Here is a 19,524-nt window from a genome sequence, read left to right as displayed (position 1 = left end):
ATTCTTTACCTTTAGCCCCAGCTGCTGGTCAGCCTTTTGTTTAATCAACACATCCACATTAACTTTGCAGGCAAACCTGCTAACACCAGGCAACTTTGTGTTAAAAGTAATAGCTCTGCGCAAACCCAATAAACCCAACGATTTGAACTTTTCAGGTAAATCACAGAGGGACTCCAATGGAGAAGCAGATGAAAAATGGGAATCGAAATGGAAAAGTATGTGTGATTTGTTCAGAAGTTTGGTGTGCTGTTTTCTAGACTCAGGATGAATCTCCTATGATCCTATTTTATCTTAGGTTACTTTAGGAACCTAGAACAATTATTTGCTCTGTGATGGCTTCTTCCAGTCTTTTCTTACACAGCCCAGATCCAGAATCTTACATAGGTAGGAATACAGCACTTCAGTCTTCAAACCTTGTCATTTCCTTGGTACCCACTTGAGCTCTGGAATAATTAATTTACTGTTTAATGAGATAATCTCAGAGCCAGAAAGAAATGTCTTCTCCAGTCAGCCTGCTAGCCTTTGTCTCCAGCTGTCATGAGTACAGGAAGTGGCACGTGGGAAGATGCTGTTAAACTTTATCTCCAAGCACCACCCAGCACCAGTCCCAGCCTCTGGCCACACACTGCCCTATGCCATGGTCCTCCTGCAGCATCCATTTCCCGAGGCCAATGATGGGGACCGGCAGGGTTCACGCTTTCTCCTGCTCTCCAGGCAGCTTCTCACACAGCCTGTTATAAGCGTGCTTACGGGATTATGAGTTGAAATGATCTCCTTGAAATTGCGTGGAGTATTGCAGAGAAGGGATGGAGACGGGAATCACATCAACGTCCAAGTGCCTCAGACGGCTGTGTCGCACAGCCGGGCGCCTTAGCCCCAAATCAGCTTCTCATACAGAGAGAAATTCTCACTGATTTCTCACAGCTTCTCAGACGGCAGTCGCTGGCACTTACTCCCACGAGCCTTGGGAGTAAGTGTGTGGTGGGCCTTAGGTGCTCTTTGCATCAGCTGCATGCCATGCCCACAGCACATCATGCTTTTCTTTTTTTTCTGTTTGGTGATTTTTACATGGAAGGGTTTCCAGACAAGAGCCTTGTTCTTCAACCCTCTCACCCATACACAGACTTCATTAAAATCTTACTGGGTGAAGAACCAAGTGCCAACAGAGCTTTGAGACATCCTCAGCATGTGCAAGGCTTGTCACTGCTCCTGCCCAACCGACTGCATCCCAGCACGGCTTCAGACACAATAGCCACAGCACGCAAAGGCCCTCACAGCGATTTGTCATCACGGCACCAGCAGCTCTCCATCTCTACTCCATCCACCTAGAAAACACGCACACACAAGTGACAAGATTTTTCTCTCTCAACCGAACTCCCGTCCATTGCCTTGGGAAGCTCTCACAGGCAACTCGACTTTGGGTGTGCAGTTTCACAGCCTAATTCTGCCAGCCTGAACTCTTTACTTCTGAAACACGCGAAGACATTTGCCTGGCCAGAGACACCACCTCCTTTGAATTGGAATGGACGCAGACCAGGGCCACTCGGGTCCTGTCACCAGGTCAGCTGTGCTCTAGTGCACTGGTTCAGCAAGGGAGAAAACAGGCACAAAGACCTTCTTTGGCATCAGGAGTCTCAGGAGAGAACAGTCCAGTTTCTAGAATTTTTTTCTGTCAAAAATAATTTTTTTGCCTTTCAGGCTAGGATAGAGGAGCTTCTTTTTTTTTTTTTTAATGTTATTTTCTTCATTCCAGATATAAGGGATGCTGCCCCACGTGTTCCTATCATGTCATCTGTCTCGTGGGCAGGATTTGCTGAGTCTTTTTGAAGATAAAAATCAGAAACATATGCTGCAGACAGACAGGAGACAGAGGCTAAGCACTTTTTTTTTTTTTAATGTTATTTTCTTCATTCCAGATATAAGGGATGCTGCCCCACGTGTTCCTATCATGTCATCTGTCTCGTGGGCAGGATTTGCTGAGTCTTTTTGAAGATAAAAATCAGAAACATATGCTGCAGACAGACAGGAGACAGAGGCTAAGCAAGTATTGGAAGCTCAGTTTTAACACAACCCCCTCACCACCTCCATTAATTAAGTTATGCTGTAAGAAAAGCAGCTTTCAAAGATTTCCTATTGACTTGTTAGCAGGAAAACAAAATGATTGTATACGCCAAATGAGATTGAGTGGAAAAGAGACAGACCTGGGAATGGCCTTACAGTAATTTTGCATTTAACTCTGGTCATGTCTTACAAACCTTGTGTCAGTTTGCTACCTCATCTTACTTAAAACCTTGTTTGTTTTTAAAACAAGGTTTACAACTTCTCAGCAAAAACACAGTTATGTAATTGTGGTCAAGTTCACCTTCACCAAGAGAGTGGTGATGTGTCTTCCACTACCAGTTTGATTTTGCTTTCCTGGCTGTGGTTTACCTGTTAAGCCACTACTGTCACTCATCAAGAGTGTGCCTGCAGAAGCTCTTCTCCAGAACTTTCTCAGAAATGCACACCTGTGTTCCGGTGACGGAGCGCCTGGCCCAGCAGCGGGAGCTACCTGGACCATGAGCTAGACTAACACACTCCTGAATGAGCCACACAACAGCTTCCTACCCCGCAGGGGCTGTTGCCTAGCCCTCCTGCAAACGCTCCCCGACAGAACCAGGGAGCGCAGCTTGTCACACAACGCCTCACAGACAAAGCTTAATGTACGCTAGTATCCAGAGAGGACTGGCAAGCTCCAGAGGACTGACTTGCACAAACCTCAGCGTGTCCAAGGTTTTGCCGCAGAACAGGTCCTATTCAGATGGGTGGTGGTTCCACAGGGTCACGAGCCAATCTAGATGCAGGGTGCTGTGCTCTCAACTCTTTCCTCCTGTCGTTTCAACATGGACTGACCCCTCCCTCGCAGCAGCAACAGCTGTGTAATAACACAAGGAACCAGTTTCCAAATGCCAATCCAGCTGAGCAATAACTGCTTTCTTTGCAACCGTAGTTTGTGGCTGGCTCAGGTGCCCAAGCTGGTTCACTGCAGAGTCCTACGGGTGCAATGTTGACCCAATAAGAGGAGTGGGGTCGGGAGGAGGAGCAGGGATGGGACTCAGCAACCCCAACAGAGATTGGTTTACACTCACAAGGTTCTCCATCCATGGTCCGACTCTGAACAGCAGATGCTGTGCCAGCAGGCACCCCTGGTGACCACTGTGAATCTAAACAGACTCCAAACACGCACACAGTTTTCCGAAATAAAACATTTCTTTTAATTGGCAAGTAGAACACACGTTACAGGTCATTAGTATTTTATAAACAATATTAAGTTACAAATACATGTTAAAAATTGCAGTTCATGGCAGCTAAAAGCTTGGAGTCCAAAATGTGTCTCTGCAATGCTGCGTTATTTCCCTTTCCCCAGTCTGCTGGGTGAAGATGAATAAAAGATCTTTTATTATCTACTAGGAGGTGGTCTACAATACACCTAAACAAAAAGAAAACCTCATTCCTAAGAGCATCACTAACAGAGGCATTCAAAGTACTTCAGCCATCTCAAATCATGTCAGATACAATGAGGACACAGTTAAGAGTTACTCCATAACACTTTAAGCAAAGATACAGATATCTTCACATTAAACTGATAGTTCAATGCTTTCTGTTCCAACTCAGCTTAAAACCAACGCTAGCTTCTACCCCACAGAAGCTTAAAGTCCATCATGCAGGCTTCCATGCCAACAAAGCTAGGTGTTTGTAAATCAGACCCTTATACAGAGGAAAGTTATGGTGTACAACTAAACAGCATACATAAATACATATCTTATATTTAGCAGATCTCTTCTCCCCTCCTTAATGACTTTTGTTGGTATTAATGAGATACACAGCTCATTCCATTATCACTACACTCAGAATATTAACAAGTTACCATTATGCATGTTAATATACTAAATATCTTTTAAAAAAGTATTTAAAAACATTTTTGGAAAAGTAGAGATCTATTTTCCAGAAAAGCAAATGGTACTAGGATAGCATGCACTCCAGTGCTTGAACACCCTTTCAGAGAAAAACCCATCTCGACGGCTTTTGTGCCTGGGAGTCAGTGTGTCTCACCTGCCAGACTCGTATTCTATTCGTCCTTCTCACCCTGGTGGTAAAAGGTCATCAAAATCAGCTTATCTTGCCTTTCAGTTGGCAGACTTTCAAAGATTACCATTCACTGGCCTGCATAAGAGAGCCCTGTAGCTCTGACACAAGTTCATTTCTTTCTTCCTCATATGTATGCAAGTCAGTTTTATTATACCGCTGAGATTGCATCTTGAAAACCAAAGTCTGCTGAATGTGTCTGGAGAAATGACTTTGTATCTCAAAAATATCAAGAGTACCATTCAGATCTGAATTTCTATTAAGAACTGTGCACATTTAGCAAAAATTATGCTGCTGTAAAAACAAAAGACCTGCTCCTTGGCCTGCTCAGAATACAAGCTACAACGCAAGAGATTACACCAGAGGGTTTTTCCTCTGCTTCTTTTCTAAATGCAGGCATTAAAAGTAAAGTGTTACTAAGCTTTTCCTAAGAGAGCACACAGGGGCATGGCATAATATACATTAATCAGGAACAAAAAACAGTAATAAACAACCATTCTAGAAAATCATAGACTCATAGAATGAAATGCTGCATATTAGCAGCTTGCTTGGTTTCCGAAACATAAGGAATTGCATGGAAGTTGTCAAGATGAAGTCCACACACCTCGATCATTGAACTGATCACTAGATTCCAAGAAACCAAAGCAAATTTAAAAATACACGTGACAACAACTGCCTAGAAGGCAGAGTTTTATCATCTGTCAATAACCAGATGAATAAAGTGCATAGCAACTATTATAACAGTTTCTTGAAAAGAGAATAAGTTTAGCAAGTCTCAAAGTTTGTAAGCTTGACACTTATCCATACATTTTGCTACATGTGTGGCTTCCCTTTTGTTTTGCTATTTAGCTTCACTGATCGACCCTTCAGCACTGTCCTGTGGTTTCCTTTGCACTTCATATGGAATGTGCCGATATCTCTGACTGCTGCCTGATGTAGGTCTGGAAGCTCTTGTCACCAATGGGATGTTCTCTAAAAGGGAAGGAAAAAAAAAGGAAAAAGTACTATACATAGAATTTTCTGTCAAGACATCAAAATGTCAGAACGGACAGTGAACAGACAAAAGCTTTTCCCTAAGTTTGATTTTCAAAGCTGTAATTGTAATAACACTGCATTTTATTGGAACTGGAAGAACTGAGTGAATTGATTCACTTTTTTGTCAGCCATGAGCAGAATGCTCCTTTATTTACATGTACACAAAATACAGTCATGTGGCTGTATCAGCCACTCTTCCCATTTTTAAACCAACACTCTAGAACAAGCTGGTAAGTACATGTATCTTCTTGTATTTACTGCTCATTTCATGAGCACAAGTTCAAAATTAAAAAAAACCTCCAAAAACGACAAAACCCCCCAAATCCCCAAACCCCACACTTATTTTTATGAATGAAACTGAATTCAAAACCAACCATTTAAAAATTCCTTACTGTCCTTTAAAATATTGTGATATCAATCCTAAGTCACAATCTTACTTGTACGTATTTGCAGGGTCTTTTTTGAACATGAATATGGTGAAGGCCAGAACATGAATATGGTGAAGGCCAGAACATAAGCAAGGGAAATACCGTTTCCCAGGGTTGTTCCCATGTTTGGACAACCTATTATACTTACTGGCTTCCATATTTTGTCTTCTTAAACTTATCCCTCTTATATTGAGCATGTTCCTGCTCTAAAGTTCCAACACCTTCAATAATCAGCTTTAGTGTTTTATATGTCTCCTTAGGGTCATCAATGATGAATGTAGAATATTCTTCCTCTTCAGGCCCATCATACACAGATTTGCTGCCACAGGCCTCTGGGGAAAAACATAAAGCACAGGAATAGGTATCAGATAGGCAGGGGCAAAAAAAGTGAGACAAGCGGACTAAAAATACTGAGTCCAGGGTTCATACAGTTCCTTGGTTTGCTTCTGTATGACCACCACAGAACTGTGGCTGACAACAGCAACCGCAGAAGGAGCAGTTCCCTGTCCTTTTGCTGGGGTGTTGGTAGGCACAGAGGCCGTCCCATGCCCATTCCCCTCCTCTTGTAAGGAAAGGGCAGCAAGCCTGGCAGCTGCTCCTGGCTTGGTGCGAAGCTGTCCTTTGCTGCAGAGGCAACGCTTTCATCTCAGTTACCACTAGCAGTACACCATGCACACACTTTGGGAGCTCTAACACAGCCCTAACTCTGCCACTGTGCTGCAGGGTTGGCCTGCAAGAAGTCAAGTATTCACTGGTCAGAAGGACAGGTTCCATCCCTAAGCAGCAGCTAAGCAGCAAGTACAGCACTGCACAACAGACTGAATTCAAAACAATTACAGGTTGAAGTAATCACAGATGTTTTACCACATTACTCCTAAAAGATTCATACAACAAGCATAAGCAGAATATATCACAACTACTGCCTGGCTGCCTGCTTAAGGACATATCCTAAGGAGGGGCAAGCCATACTATCTTCTTATCCTACCAGGTAGGCTTCCTGGCTAAGAGATCACGACACTGATTACATACAAACATTTGCAACACATTCATCATGTGATCTACTTCTGCATCGTAGCTGAGCGTATTAGAAGGGGAGAGAGAGTATTTTACTTTGTCTCTATTTTTCCCTAGCTTTCTAGCTTTACTGCTGTCTCAGTCTCAAGTTTCGACTTACCTTCCCCTTGCTGCACTGCCTGCGCCAGACCTGCGTCCTTTTCCCCGACACTGAAACTCGATGCTGGCTCTGGCAGTGAGGATTCGGAACAGGGGAAAGCTGGGCATTGGTTCAGACAGCTCGGAAGTGGTGGGGATCTTAAGTTTGCAATTGCACGGCAGCCAGGAATGGATTAAAGTGCTTTCCAATCTGTGTGTTTGACACCACTGGCTTATCTCATGTTATAAAATAAAGTCCTATTTAAAGAGCAGTGCCACGGTGAAGGCTTCCCTGCCACTCCCTGTGCTAAATTGGGATTTCAAGTCTGGCACCATGTACACCGGATACTTTTCCTGGCATGCCGACTAGTACTAACTTCCTCTGCTGTCTGTTCTTTCTTTTATCCTTCACGTCACATCTCTGCTCCCCTCAGCTCCTGAGGGCTTCCTAGCCTCACCTTCACTTTTCAACATTTCAGACATCTACAGGTCATCTTTCACTGGTAATTCTGAAAGAGCCTTCCTGAAAAACCATTTGTATCCAGCCTGTTCTTGGGATCTGAATCAGGGAATGTGCACATGACTTCTGGTAACACAAAACCATGTTCCACTGAAACCTCAACTTTGCTGCTGCTTCTTTTCAGGATCAGTAAACTTCTGGCTTAGTGCATGATTTGTCAATTCAGAGCATCCAAGCAATGCTCTGTGCCTACTCTATTTTAGGATGCTGTGGTTAAGACCATATTTCAAAAAACTGTTTATTATGCAAAGAACTTTGTACAGACTATGAGACTGCATACCGCACCAAAAATAATTCACACAACTGCCTCAAGACAGCAGAAGGAAGGGGAAACGAGTTAAATAATGATCACTGTGTTCTAGGATGTGATTTGCAAGGCTCGTCTAGCTAGAACATACAATTTTTCACAGGTACTTTTGCCTTGCTAAGTGTATTGAAGATGCAATGAACTTTCACCCTCACCTTGCATTTTCTCCAATTTTGGCATATACAAGTTGAAAAGAGAGTAGATGCGCTCAGTTTCTCTATCTCCATCTATATCCAGTTGTATATTTGCTGGCAGGCCTCTGTAAGGCATCAGAAAGAGAGGTAGAAGTTACATGCTATGGCACAAAAAGCACTTAACAAGGACGAAAATAAAAGTGAATACTCATGAAAGCCAACAGATCGTATGTAATGGATGTCAAAATTTCCCATTTTCCCCAAGAGAAAAGGTAGACAAGTTCAAATTTCTTTATGCTTAGATTTTTCCAGCATGCTTTCGCTCAGACTTGAGAGAGGACTATCAGTATCCACAACACTTTGGTGAATTAGTCTGCTATAACCAGATGGAGGAGCCAAAGCACTGAACTCCCAGCTGTCCAGGTCTTACATTCTGAGACTATCAGTACAGACTCGCTGCTTCTCTCATTTTAGATGAAAATAGTTTCTACAAACCAGACAGTACCTCTTCATTTAACAGAGAGCATAAGTGGGCCCCTTAGAAAAAGATCAGTTTAGAATTAAATCTAGAAGCAGATGACTGTCTGTTTCAGGAATATACAAACAGGACGTTGAAGGGATTTCTGACATTTTTACTAATGACAGATAATCAGAACCAAAATATCTTATCCCAGAGTCAACTCCTATCAAGGTCTTGAACTGAAAATCTCAACATTTTGACCAAGATATGCAGATACTGACAGTACCAGAAATAACAGTAAAGAGGGCCTTTGAGAACACCGCGATGCCTGCACATCTAGCAGATCTTCTTGGCAACTGCATACCTGGAAGTCACACTGCAGAGATGCGCATACCCCTGGCAATACCTTCACCAAGGGCATACTACCAATCCTTACCCCGTGCAAGGTGTGCAGCCAGGAGTATTATCTGCAGTAGCTTTACAGCAAAGCCAGTGGCCATTAAGATAAGCAGAGGGGTGATAGACCGTGAGGCGCTTCTTGTTGCATTGGCTAACTTTGGTGAGGATATCAATCCAGTCCTTGGCCTCCACACAATTATTTGCTTGGATATACAGGACTCTTCTTTCAGGCTGGATCACCTGGAACATCTGCAAATAAGGAAAGAAGCCACAGAATAAACCACCAGAATGAGCTGGTGAACCTAAGACTGGCCTCAGACTGATGATTTACTAAAGGAAAAACAGAGCATACTAAAATAATGCACCGATAAATATATTTCAACACAAAACCAAGCAGCAAATATGCCCTTAAAACAGTAAGACCTTTCACCTGGTACAAGCAGTGAGATACTGTTCCTGTAGGAGGTGATTTACAAACAGCTAATATCAGCTTGCTGGTTGGGCCTCGACAAGATTTGTTGTCAGCCTCAGGGATGCAATTTTAGTAATGCTGCTTTTGGAAAGCTGACAGAGGGACCCAACGCAGGGCTGAAAGGAAATGCCAGTCAGCAGGGGGCAGGAAAGAGAAAAACGGGAGTTTGGATCCAGCCTCAGCAACAGCTTTGCTTTCATACTGCCGTATCTCTAGTCTTTTTCACACCTATTTCGGCATGATTCTTTCCTTTTAAAAATTTCCACACTTCTGCACCCAACTATAGCTGCTATTAGCAAACCACAGCAATACAGTTTCTTTTTAATCACCATAGGGTAATTCAAATAATTACACATTAATTCTGCGTTACAGCTTGCGCACTGAAAATCTTAACTAGAGCTTTCCTGCCTGTTCAAAACAGCTTGCAACATGAAGTGGCACAATCGCATTTATTTTCCTTGTCTTGAAGAAGCAAGTTTCTGATGCACAGCCTTATTGCTTGATTATACTGATCGTGCACTGAAGAGAACTAAGTTCAAGTTAGTGATCTTATCTGCAAATTTTGGAACGGTAAATGCCAACCATCTTCGTTTCCTCTAAAATTTTAATGCGTTTTCCTCTCTCTCTCAGGCATTCCTAAATTATCCTCCCCCTCCTCCCTTCCCTGCTTTTTCATTTGATTATTCAAATCATTAGACATTACACCGATATCATGTGGAATATTATTTTCTGGTTTCTCTGTGCTACTTTAAAAAGAAAAACAGAGGCACAAAAAAAAAAAAATATCCAAACACAAAAATACCATCAAAACCACACCAAAATTGAAATTCACTTTTGTCTGTTACAAAGACCTGAAACATCGGCCTGGATTTTGCACCTAGCTGGTCAGGAGAATATTGCAGATGGGCACCACGTGCAATCTCTTCTTCCCTCATGAGACTTCTCGGTGCACATTCTTTGAAGTAGCTTGCAAATTTACTTGTTAATTTGTGAACAAACAGGATGTTTTTAATTACAATGTCTCTTCTATCAGGAAAGGGAAAGCTGCAACAGTCATCTCTCTGGATTTAATATCCTTATAGATGTCAGACAATAATTAGAAAGGCGCAACACACAACAGCAGTGTAGGAGCTGCTAGGGTGATCAGTACAGCACTACCAAAATACACACCAAAGACAGAGTCCGTTTAATAAAACTTTTCAGGACATAACTGGCAATTTGAGTCTGGGGAACAGGGAAGGAAGGAACGAGGAAGACAGGAGCACGCAGCTTAACCTTCCCTTAACACAGAACTACAAGAGAAAAGAATTTTAATGTCCTGCTGGGGTAAATGGAGCCTTCTGCATCACAACAAAGGAATAGATTTAAGGAGTATGGCTTTGTGTAAGGGGATACCAACCTAAGTGAACTAACATATGGCAACTGTTACTGAGAAGCCCACAACTAAGCCAAGAATTTCAAGTGGTTGCAAGACCCTTACACTGCCAAAACCACCAGTTGCTTCTCAAACAACACAGAAGACCTGAACAGTACTTAAAGCCATCCCCACATAGCCCAAACTGTGCTTAAGGAAGATGAAAGCTGCTGGCCTTACTGCCAGACAGGCAGATTTATCAGGACTGAGGAAGACACACTTGGTGCAATTCGGAGCACAGATACACAGAGAATATTTATAGAAAATGTGGATCTTTAATCACACTTAGCACCCATGATGAATATCCATCGCAAATACATCTGCTGTGGTGTTTTGAGAATTCTGTTCTTGCTGCAGTATTCTGTTTAGGTATGGCAAAATAAATTGGAATATATTAGCATGGGAAGGTGATAATGGTATTTTCTACTGCTTATGGAAAGACTCTGAACCTTACTTTCCAGAATGGATGTAATCACCTTCATTTCCTAGGTAATACTGAATTTAAGCAACCAAAATAGCACAGTTTCTGATGTTAACAATAAAGGGATATTTTTCCTATAATAAATTTCTACAATAAAGGGATATTTTCGATGCATTCTAGCCCAGTAGGCTCAAACACAAAGTTAAAGACTGCTGCCACTGAAGAGCTGATGAGAATTACAGCTCAGCTCCTTTCCACACACAGTAAGTTTTATCTTAACTGTGTGGCTACTTTTAGTTCAATCAAGTTATTTTGCAGAGTACAGCTGGCAACAGTTCATTGCATGTTACAGCTGCCTTCTGATAGCTTGAGAATTATTTTGCAGCTCGGTTGCTTTTGCCTATGTAATTAACATGAGTTTTAAACACCATAGCCAGTTACAATACAATGAAGATGTGCTCTAGAAGCAAGTGATCTAAAATTTATTTTGCCTTTTAACAGAGAGAGAAAGGCTACCAAAATAACACCTGAAACATGGAAAATACTGAGGGGCCAAGCATTGTATTCCACTTTAACAAAGTGCTGTTTGAGGAACTTAATTATCTAGGGCAGGTTTGAGCACTGCCCTGCATGGTGTCCACAAGCAGTGTAGATGGCAGGAAAGACTTAAAGGCAGAAAAGCTAAAAGTCACAAACGTTTATGTGTACGAAGAAGTAGTCTGTAGTAGATGCATGTTTAGAACTGGAAAACACTGAGCTGCTTTTTTTGTTTGTTTTTAAATAAAACTTTGTAAGGACTGTACTCAGCTTTACAGGCAGAAGAGTATGGAAAAAGCTCCCAATGCCACCTGAACTGGTCATGTCCAAGAACTGTTCTTGAACAATGGATGGTATGTCTCACATACAGAAGTTGGCAGTAGTGTTCCATGCATGAGAAATACAGGTGTATTTTATTCCCTAATGTGGCAATCAAAATGCTAAACCATACTGGCACAGCACAAATGTTGTTTTGGCACGTTACCTAACTCAAATATATATCCACTTTTGTTAACCAATCAAGAAACCCTGGCAGCTAAGAAAGAAGATGTGCTCCTTCACAATTATAAGCAGCTAGTTCCTTCTCAACAGAGAGGTCTGACAAAGTGCAGGGACTCGATTATCTTACCTGTGTTTGACATTACGAAGCCCAGACAGCTGATCAGCAGTGGTCAGTACTGAGTGTGCTGCAGATCACGAAACCCAAGGACTGCTGACTGGGCTGTTAAGAATCTGAATGGGCTGTACTTTTGGAAACTCCTGCTACTATATACAGAACAAGCAGCTGTGGTTGTACATCTTTCAATAGAAACCCAATCCAGGTTACAAAAGGGAAAAAGGCGATTAGGCTGGTGGATCTAGACCTGCCTAACAAGTAAATTAATGAAGATGACCTACTTACATTTTTCATTTTAAAGGATTCCTCCTCCAGTCTTTCCACTGCCAGAATGTTTTCAATTGGAATGCTACACAGAGGGTGATCACCTGCAGAACACACACACAGAGATACTGAGCAACTTATTCACAATTTAACTTCACCCTCTGCCCTTATTCTAAGGGCTGACTCCGTTCATTTGAACATCATTTTGACTGTACCTGAAAAAAATATTTCACTCAGCAGGGATTTACTAGCATGGTCCTTAAGTCTTAAGTTCATTTTTGTTATGCTAGCAAACCTCTTAGAAACTGACTACTGCAGCTGGATGCAGTGTGTTTCCTGAGGTGACAATGAAAGAAATCATTCCTGTCAGCTGAACTGAACTAGGTTGATGGTGGTGACATATGATCTCAAAGTTGAGTGTGAAATGAAGACTGGCGTGACCTGAACATGCTTCCTTATCCTTCTTACTCCCTATGTATTTATATGATGGAAGGAAGTGGTATTTGTTGTGTATTAGTGAACAGACAGGAACAATTTGCGAAAAGCAAAATACTTGATATTAGGCAACATTAAGTGAACACATTTTTGCAGGTTCAAAGCTTGCAGGTAAATCCCTGCTAACAGCAGCCAGCTGTGCCAATGCTACAGAATTTATGAGAAGCTGAGATGCATCTGAGAATGTTCCATACAAATCCAAATCCCAGAGAAAGGTATTTGTATCCTGAGTTTTCTTTCCTTGGACAATCTACTACGTAACTGTGAAACCTACAGATGATGTTGATCACTGGTATTAGACAAATATTATCAAATACTCTGCTAATTTACAGGGCACTGTGCTATCCAAGAAGCTTCTCTAACAGTCAGTACAGACATACTAAAAAAAGGGGCAAGGGCATACAGGCTGACAGACTTGCCTGCACTGTGCCTTCTACAATTACAGATCTAGATCTCAGTCTTCTGTTCTTACACAATCCTTATGTTTAACCTTTGCTTTAATGTATCAAAAAAAGACTGGCAAACTTTTGTTACCTTTGCTTTTCTGGTAAGTAAACTCATGGTTTGTCAGGCGAAACCATCTCTTCTTGAAGTTTTTCATACCAAATCGTTTTCTTCCTTGTGCTCTCTTGATCATGAACCTAGTAAACAGGACAACAGTTGTCACAATACACCAGATTTTATATATACATGCATATGAATATATGCATATGTATAAAATATGTATTTATGTATACAAATTCATACATATATACACATACATGATGGCACTTGCAAAGTTTTAGGAGGAGACACACAGTGTTTTCTAAATGTTAAGGCCTTGTCTTCACAAGGAAAGGAAAGTCACATTTGGATAGGTTTAGTGCATCTGTTGGTTAAGCCTGTCCCTTTTTCCAGATCTAGATAAGGGGCAGTACCCATAGCTTGACTTGTAGTCTACATAGGGGCTCTAGTTAGTTAGCTGAACTGCAGCTTGTGCCGTCTCCTCAGTTAGAAATCCAGCTAAAAGGTTTCCTACTACAGCAGAAAAAGGGCAGAACACAGCTAGTACTGCTCTGCTAAGCTTGACCTGTTAACTCTACAAGCTTTTCTTATTTCTTCTAAAGCTGTGAGAAGATGCAAAAGGTTTAGAGAATGTTTAATAATTAAAAAGCAGTTGTAAGGCCTCTGGAGCACAGGAACTGTACCCTTCCATGCTTTCATCACTCTCAAGCTCTAGAAACAAAATCGGGATGTTCCACAGCTATATTTTCAATTGCACATTGATGCTGCAGTTGGAAACGTGTTTTCAATAACATACAAAGCAATCTGACAGCTGTAAGCTAGAACCCCCCTTTTTTGGCAGAGAATGGGTATCCATTTAGTGAGTTGTGAGCTTTAATTAATTTCAAACTTGAATAGGCTTACAAGAAACTGTGATGCATCCAATCCATCAACTTCCTAACCACTAAATCAATCCAAAAGCTTCAAGGTGACTTTGGAAAGCCTAGAGACTTCATACTGCTTACCATCACCTTTGGTGGAAAAAAAAATGAGTATGCAGTAGAGAGTTGATAACAGCTACTCCACATATCACATTAACTATTGTGTCAAATACAGAATGCTATAATGGAGACAGTAAAAACTACTTGCTACAGAGTAGTTTTTATCAAGTAGGAAGGCACTATACAGCACAAAGAGCACACAGAGAACAGTGAATGATTTGGCTGAAGATTTTCAATAGCAGAGCTAAAACGCTTAGAACAGCTAATACTGTTTCTCGCTTCTGATATCTTCGTGAGAAACAACTACATTGCATCCAACTGAACCACAGGTCTGTTCAAAGCTCAAACAGAAACCCAGGTTCCTGCAGACTTTAATTATTTTGTACCCAGCTGGGCTGCTGCCTGCTGCCCATTCCAAGTTGTGTGGGCAAAAGCTGGCAAGGACTGTACAGGGCAACCAAATTTTTTAAAACCAGTTATAGCTACACACCTCTTCTATTTGTAAAAAGGTCAGTTACTGTCTCCGTCTTTATTCTTGGATTACTTGAGAAGTATTTCATAAAACAATATGATTCAGGTCATCACCAGGCTCACTGGCTCTAGTCTTCTTATTTCAAAGTTAAGGCAAATTTCAATGGAAGAGCAGATATCCTTGGGCTGGACAATATGCTCAAGTTAGCTTCTCTTCCTTCTCATGCCAACACTTAAAAGGTGACTTAAAACTGCAAACTCTTACAAAGCGTCCCTCTTTGAAAAATGCAAACTCCATAGTGCAGAGTTGACAGCACATCTCTAACTAAATCCTTCATAGCTGACATAGCCAAGAGAAGAATTTCGCACAGATAGGTGACAAGCATTCAAAGCCACAGAAGTTTTAAGGTCAATTTAAAGGATTTCTTTGTTTCTAACATTCGCAGAATGTGTGAGAAGTCGAAGCAAATAGTCAGAAGCACAAAAGGAAAACAGTCTAAGATGAAACCCATTTCAGCATTGGATGGTTGGAGATACTGTTTCTTCTTGCATTTATGGTAGACCTGAGTTTGGATCTGCTTTAGCTTTGCTTGGAAGCATCAGCAGGCCCCCGTCACCTACAACAATGGCAGGACTAGTTCTCCTTTTAATTCTCTTCCTTTAGGAAAGAACCATGCAGACAGCTGTTAAGCAGCAATGGCGTGATCAATGCCAGCAAACTGAAGTGCCAGTGACTAATCTTTGGTACTGTATGTTCGTTCAAAAGTATATATGCTATAGCTTTCCATCTAGATACTCTTAATAGAGGTAAAGCTTGATTAAAAAAAAGGCAAAGAAAAACATTGCAAAGGCAAACAGAAACCCCACTAACCAGCCAATCAATCTAGAGAAGAATCGAATCAAAGGCTGTGAACATTCCCACCCACTCCCCATGATATAACACGGCAATAATGTAAAACGTCAGGAAAAATAGACAGCTGAAGGCCACTCCTTAACCTTGAGAACAATTTATGTGAATGCTACTTAAGAAGTGCCTAGAAAAATCTATGGCTACTTCTTAATCACTTCCAGTGAGTTCACTGGCATTTATACACTGAATATTAAGCAAATCTCAGTGCTTCTTGGAGCCTCTGCCTACAGATAAAAGTCCTTTATTCTCTATTTACAGCAGGTTTCTGCTTAAAGGAAAGAAAAATAAAATAAAAAAAGACTTGGCCAACATCAAGAAATACATAACAAAATGTATGGGTTTATACATCAAGAAATACATAACAAAACGTAAACTCTGCTGGGTTTACACAGGCATTTCAGGGTTGTTAAACAGAGTACTTCCTCCCCAAAGTTAAGTCAGACAACTCTATTGCTGCGAAGGAAGGACATGCTGTCAGCTGGTAGCTACAGCAAAGCACCAACTGCGCCTACCATCTTACCTGCATGAACTATTACCATCAACTTTCTTTACTGTTAGTTTAAGAGTCCTTACAACAGCAGCCACAGGCCGAGCAAGAAAAGACAGAAAAAAATCAGACAGAAGCAAAAGAAAGACAGAGGCAGAAAAAATGTTTGAGTTAGAGGAAAAATGTTACAAACTATACAATTATTTTCAAAAAGAAAAGAATGATAAATGTACAGAATTAAAATAGACGAACTTGCTTCTAAGGACAGGCACTCATCAGAGACGTGAAGTGAACCGCAGAGGTTAACTGGAAGGGGTAGTCATGTTTTCACCAAAAACCTAATTTTTGCATGCTACTATGAAAACCTAATTTTTGCAGAGCTACTATGAAAGCTTACTTTCAAGCAGCAGTTCAGCTTACTGAGCTCTGACAGGAAGAATGGGGATTGTTTACTTTCTTCTGCCCAGCTCAAAGAAGCTGTTTCAAAGAAGCAGTGCACTTAGATGATCTTAACAACTCAGTTTTGTAACACAAAAAATGTCAACAATTAGTATCTAAAACTAATACAGCATATGGAACATGCTTCCAAAAAAAAAAAAGGAAAGGTACTAAAAGTAGAAACTGTTCCAAGTGCATCACAAATTTTCCTTGAAATGGCCATGATAATGATTAGCATATGGATCTTACAGGGCAGCAAAAGCAAATTCCATTTGTAGGCTTTGCCCTCGCTACGATATTCAGTATCTGCCTTCACAGTGGAATTTTACTGCTTTTGTTCACTGGAATTGAGAAAAAAAAATCAACTTGATTTTAACACAATGCTGATTTACGTTTATTTTGCCTTAGCAGTGCTAACTAAGTTCTACAGGCTTCTTTTTCCTCCACTTATTTCAAAACATACTTAAATTAATATGTTTAAATCAAATGAAAAGATGTTAAAAATCAACTACAGCAGCCACAAAGAGTAGAAATAGCAACACAAGAACCTTCCTACATTCTTCTCTGAACACATGGATGGAATAGGGATGGTGGAAAAAAAGATAGCTGCCTTAGAATGGTAGCAAGCACACAAGTAGAGGGTTTTGTTGCACATGCATGCTTACCCTTCTTTAAGCAATATAGGTTGCTCTATGCTCTTGTGATCTCTCCTTCCTGAAGATGAAATTAAATCTAGAAACTAAAAGGTGAAAAAAAGCATAGATAAAAATGGCAGTACTGCACTACCCAAATGAAAATCTTTAATATTTGTACAGGACAGAGCTACAAGAAAATATTGTAAAAGTAGTTAAACAGAAGGTAATGACAGAAGCTTGAGGAATTTGGGAGGTTTCCCGGGTTGTAAACTAAAAACAGCACAAATGCTCTTAAGCAAAAAAACTGCAGATGACCAACACTTCTTGTGCTTCTCCTCTGCTATACGTATCTTTCACTTCCTTTTGGAATAAGCAATTTTCATCACAGATCTGCAGCATTCTTTGAAGCATGCACATCTCAAGCTCTAAGCAGCAGCTTCTTAATCCAACCTAATTATTAAGTAGAAGTAGATCCAGAGATTCTACTATTGACATGCATATAATTTCATAAAAGTTTCCTGAATATTGCAGTTATCAGGAGTCTGCTTTTTCCAGTACACGCTTCCTGGTTTACAAACAGTATGTGTTATATTCTAGGATTCCAAGCATCAGCTTCAACAACACAGCAGGATTTTCATAACGTTCACATGCATTACTTACATTTTTTACTGCATCTGCATATTTCTGCTCATTAAAATAGTCATAAAAAGTAGCCATGTAGGATTCCTTGAAATTGGCCTGAAATACAAAGCCAAACTCATACATATCATAACAGTCTATACAGAAAATATTATTGTTAACAGCAGTAAAACAGGAGGCAAGACACTGCAGATGAGGAGGTTTTTTTCTGGCCAGAGGTAAAATAAGCAAAGCACTACTTTCCTGTTGTACAGCATACATTCAAATTTTTATTTCAAAAAGGTAGCAGAATGCATTTCAAATGTTCAGTTACTACAGTTAATAATGCATTCTTCAAAAGCCTCAAACTTCTGCTTTGGCTTTTAATCTTGGTCCTAAAAGAAGCTGACAAAAAGTGCAAGAGAAGGAATTCTATTGTCTCAAAGGATTCATAATGAGGTACAGATTCATCTACAGTTGCCTGTGTGAATGCTAACTAGACCCCAAATTATCACCAGATATAGCAGTGTGGTGCATGAGCATTTAGATCTAATCTCATCACTGACTGGCAGAAAACTGAACTGGTACGAAAAGAAAAGCATAGCCCTTACTGGGCAGTTCTTCTCAGTTGAGCTTTAAAATGCTGAAACAATCTGTAAAGCCCTGTAGAGCCGCTATCATGTCCTGAAGTCAAGTAGAGAACTTCAGGGGTTTTCCTGATCACTATCTTTCTTCCAGGAGGAAGGACTGAAAAGCCCTGACAGACTTCTAGGTTGGTCACACAATTTTGCTTTACTGAAATCTAGTTCAGATTAAGACAGATTTAGTTTTCCTGTGAGCATGAGAGGCTTATAATCAAAGCAATCATAACCAGTTTTGCATAAGGCTAGTGCAATTCAAGCGTTTTAAAGACTTAATTACAATGAGTGATAAAAGATTAAAAAAAAAAAAAAAAAAAAAGAAAATCACTTTCCTGAATTAAGCCTTTAAATGAAAATGGCATACTTACAGATTTAGATTTCGATAGGCTGCCTAGCGTTTGAATGGTTTTAGAGATAAGTGTCAAAGTTCGAGAAGTCTGAGGATCCTAGGAAAGAGAACAATATTATATAGACTAGCTATTTAAAATACGGAACAGAGGAAGGTAAGCCACATTTCTTCTTTCTTATTTCACTTGCAGTAAAGACCCAATAAAACACTACAGTAAAAAGTTGCTTTTTTTAAAGGCTTTTGACTCTTAAGCCATCATGCTTCACAGCTACCCTACTGCTCTTCAGAGAACCAAAGGCAATCACTTGCAAAACAAAAATAGAGATTTCTATTTTGAAGACTGTCCTAGTCCTCCCCACTCTCGGTAAGAACAACTACTAAGTCTTGGATAAATTGCTTAACACCCAAAACATTTCCAACATTGGTGACAATCAATCCAGCATTAACGTAATGTGGCAAAAATGAAGCAGTGACCATCTTTTCCATAGCAGCTTAGACGATGTACCTTGTTTGTCCTTAAATTTCACCATTCCTCCCATACCTCCCAAGTTCTTCACATACACAGTCATCCAACATATGCTTCATATCCAAGACAGACACAGCAGATCTGTGAACTAACAAAGGTACTTCCCCTAAAGGCTATTAAAAGAACTGAAGAAAGAATCTTGATAGACAAGACTATGGTGACAGAACCATATACATAGCTAGAAAA

General features: G+C 40.6%; 1 protein-coding gene across 1 annotated transcript in view; it reads right to left on the bottom strand.

The window, feature by feature from the left end:
* Positions 1–3,236: 3,236 nt before the first annotated feature.
* The window catches only part of RASA3 (RAS p21 protein activator 3), a 98,533-nt gene continuing 82,245 nt past the window's right edge, over positions 3,237–19,524 (bottom strand). Inside the window, exons 15-23 of the mRNA XM_009892124.1 lie at positions 18,832–18,909; positions 17,865–17,942; positions 17,235–17,308; positions 13,314–13,420; positions 12,306–12,388; positions 8,598–8,809; positions 7,723–7,826; positions 5,737–5,920; positions 3,237–5,097 (exon numbers count right to left, since the gene is read on the bottom strand). Of these exons, the coding sequence (XP_009890426.1) occupies positions 5,022–5,097; positions 5,737–5,920; positions 7,723–7,826; positions 8,598–8,809; positions 12,306–12,388; positions 13,314–13,420; positions 17,235–17,308; positions 17,865–17,942; positions 18,832–18,909 (996 nt within the window). The 3' untranslated portion in view covers positions 3,237–5,021. The remainder of the gene's footprint in view (positions 5,098–5,736; positions 5,921–7,722; positions 7,827–8,597; positions 8,810–12,305; positions 12,389–13,313; positions 13,421–17,234; positions 17,309–17,864; positions 17,943–18,831; positions 18,910–19,524) is intronic.

This window comes from Charadrius vociferus, unplaced genomic scaffold, assembly GCF_000708025.1.
Source record: "Charadrius vociferus isolate BGI_N301 unplaced genomic scaffold, ASM70802v2 scaffold218, whole genome shotgun sequence".
Taxonomy (NCBI): domain Eukaryota; kingdom Metazoa; phylum Chordata; class Aves; order Charadriiformes; family Charadriidae; genus Charadrius; species Charadrius vociferus.
This window is presented reverse-complemented; position numbering and strand designations above follow the sequence as displayed.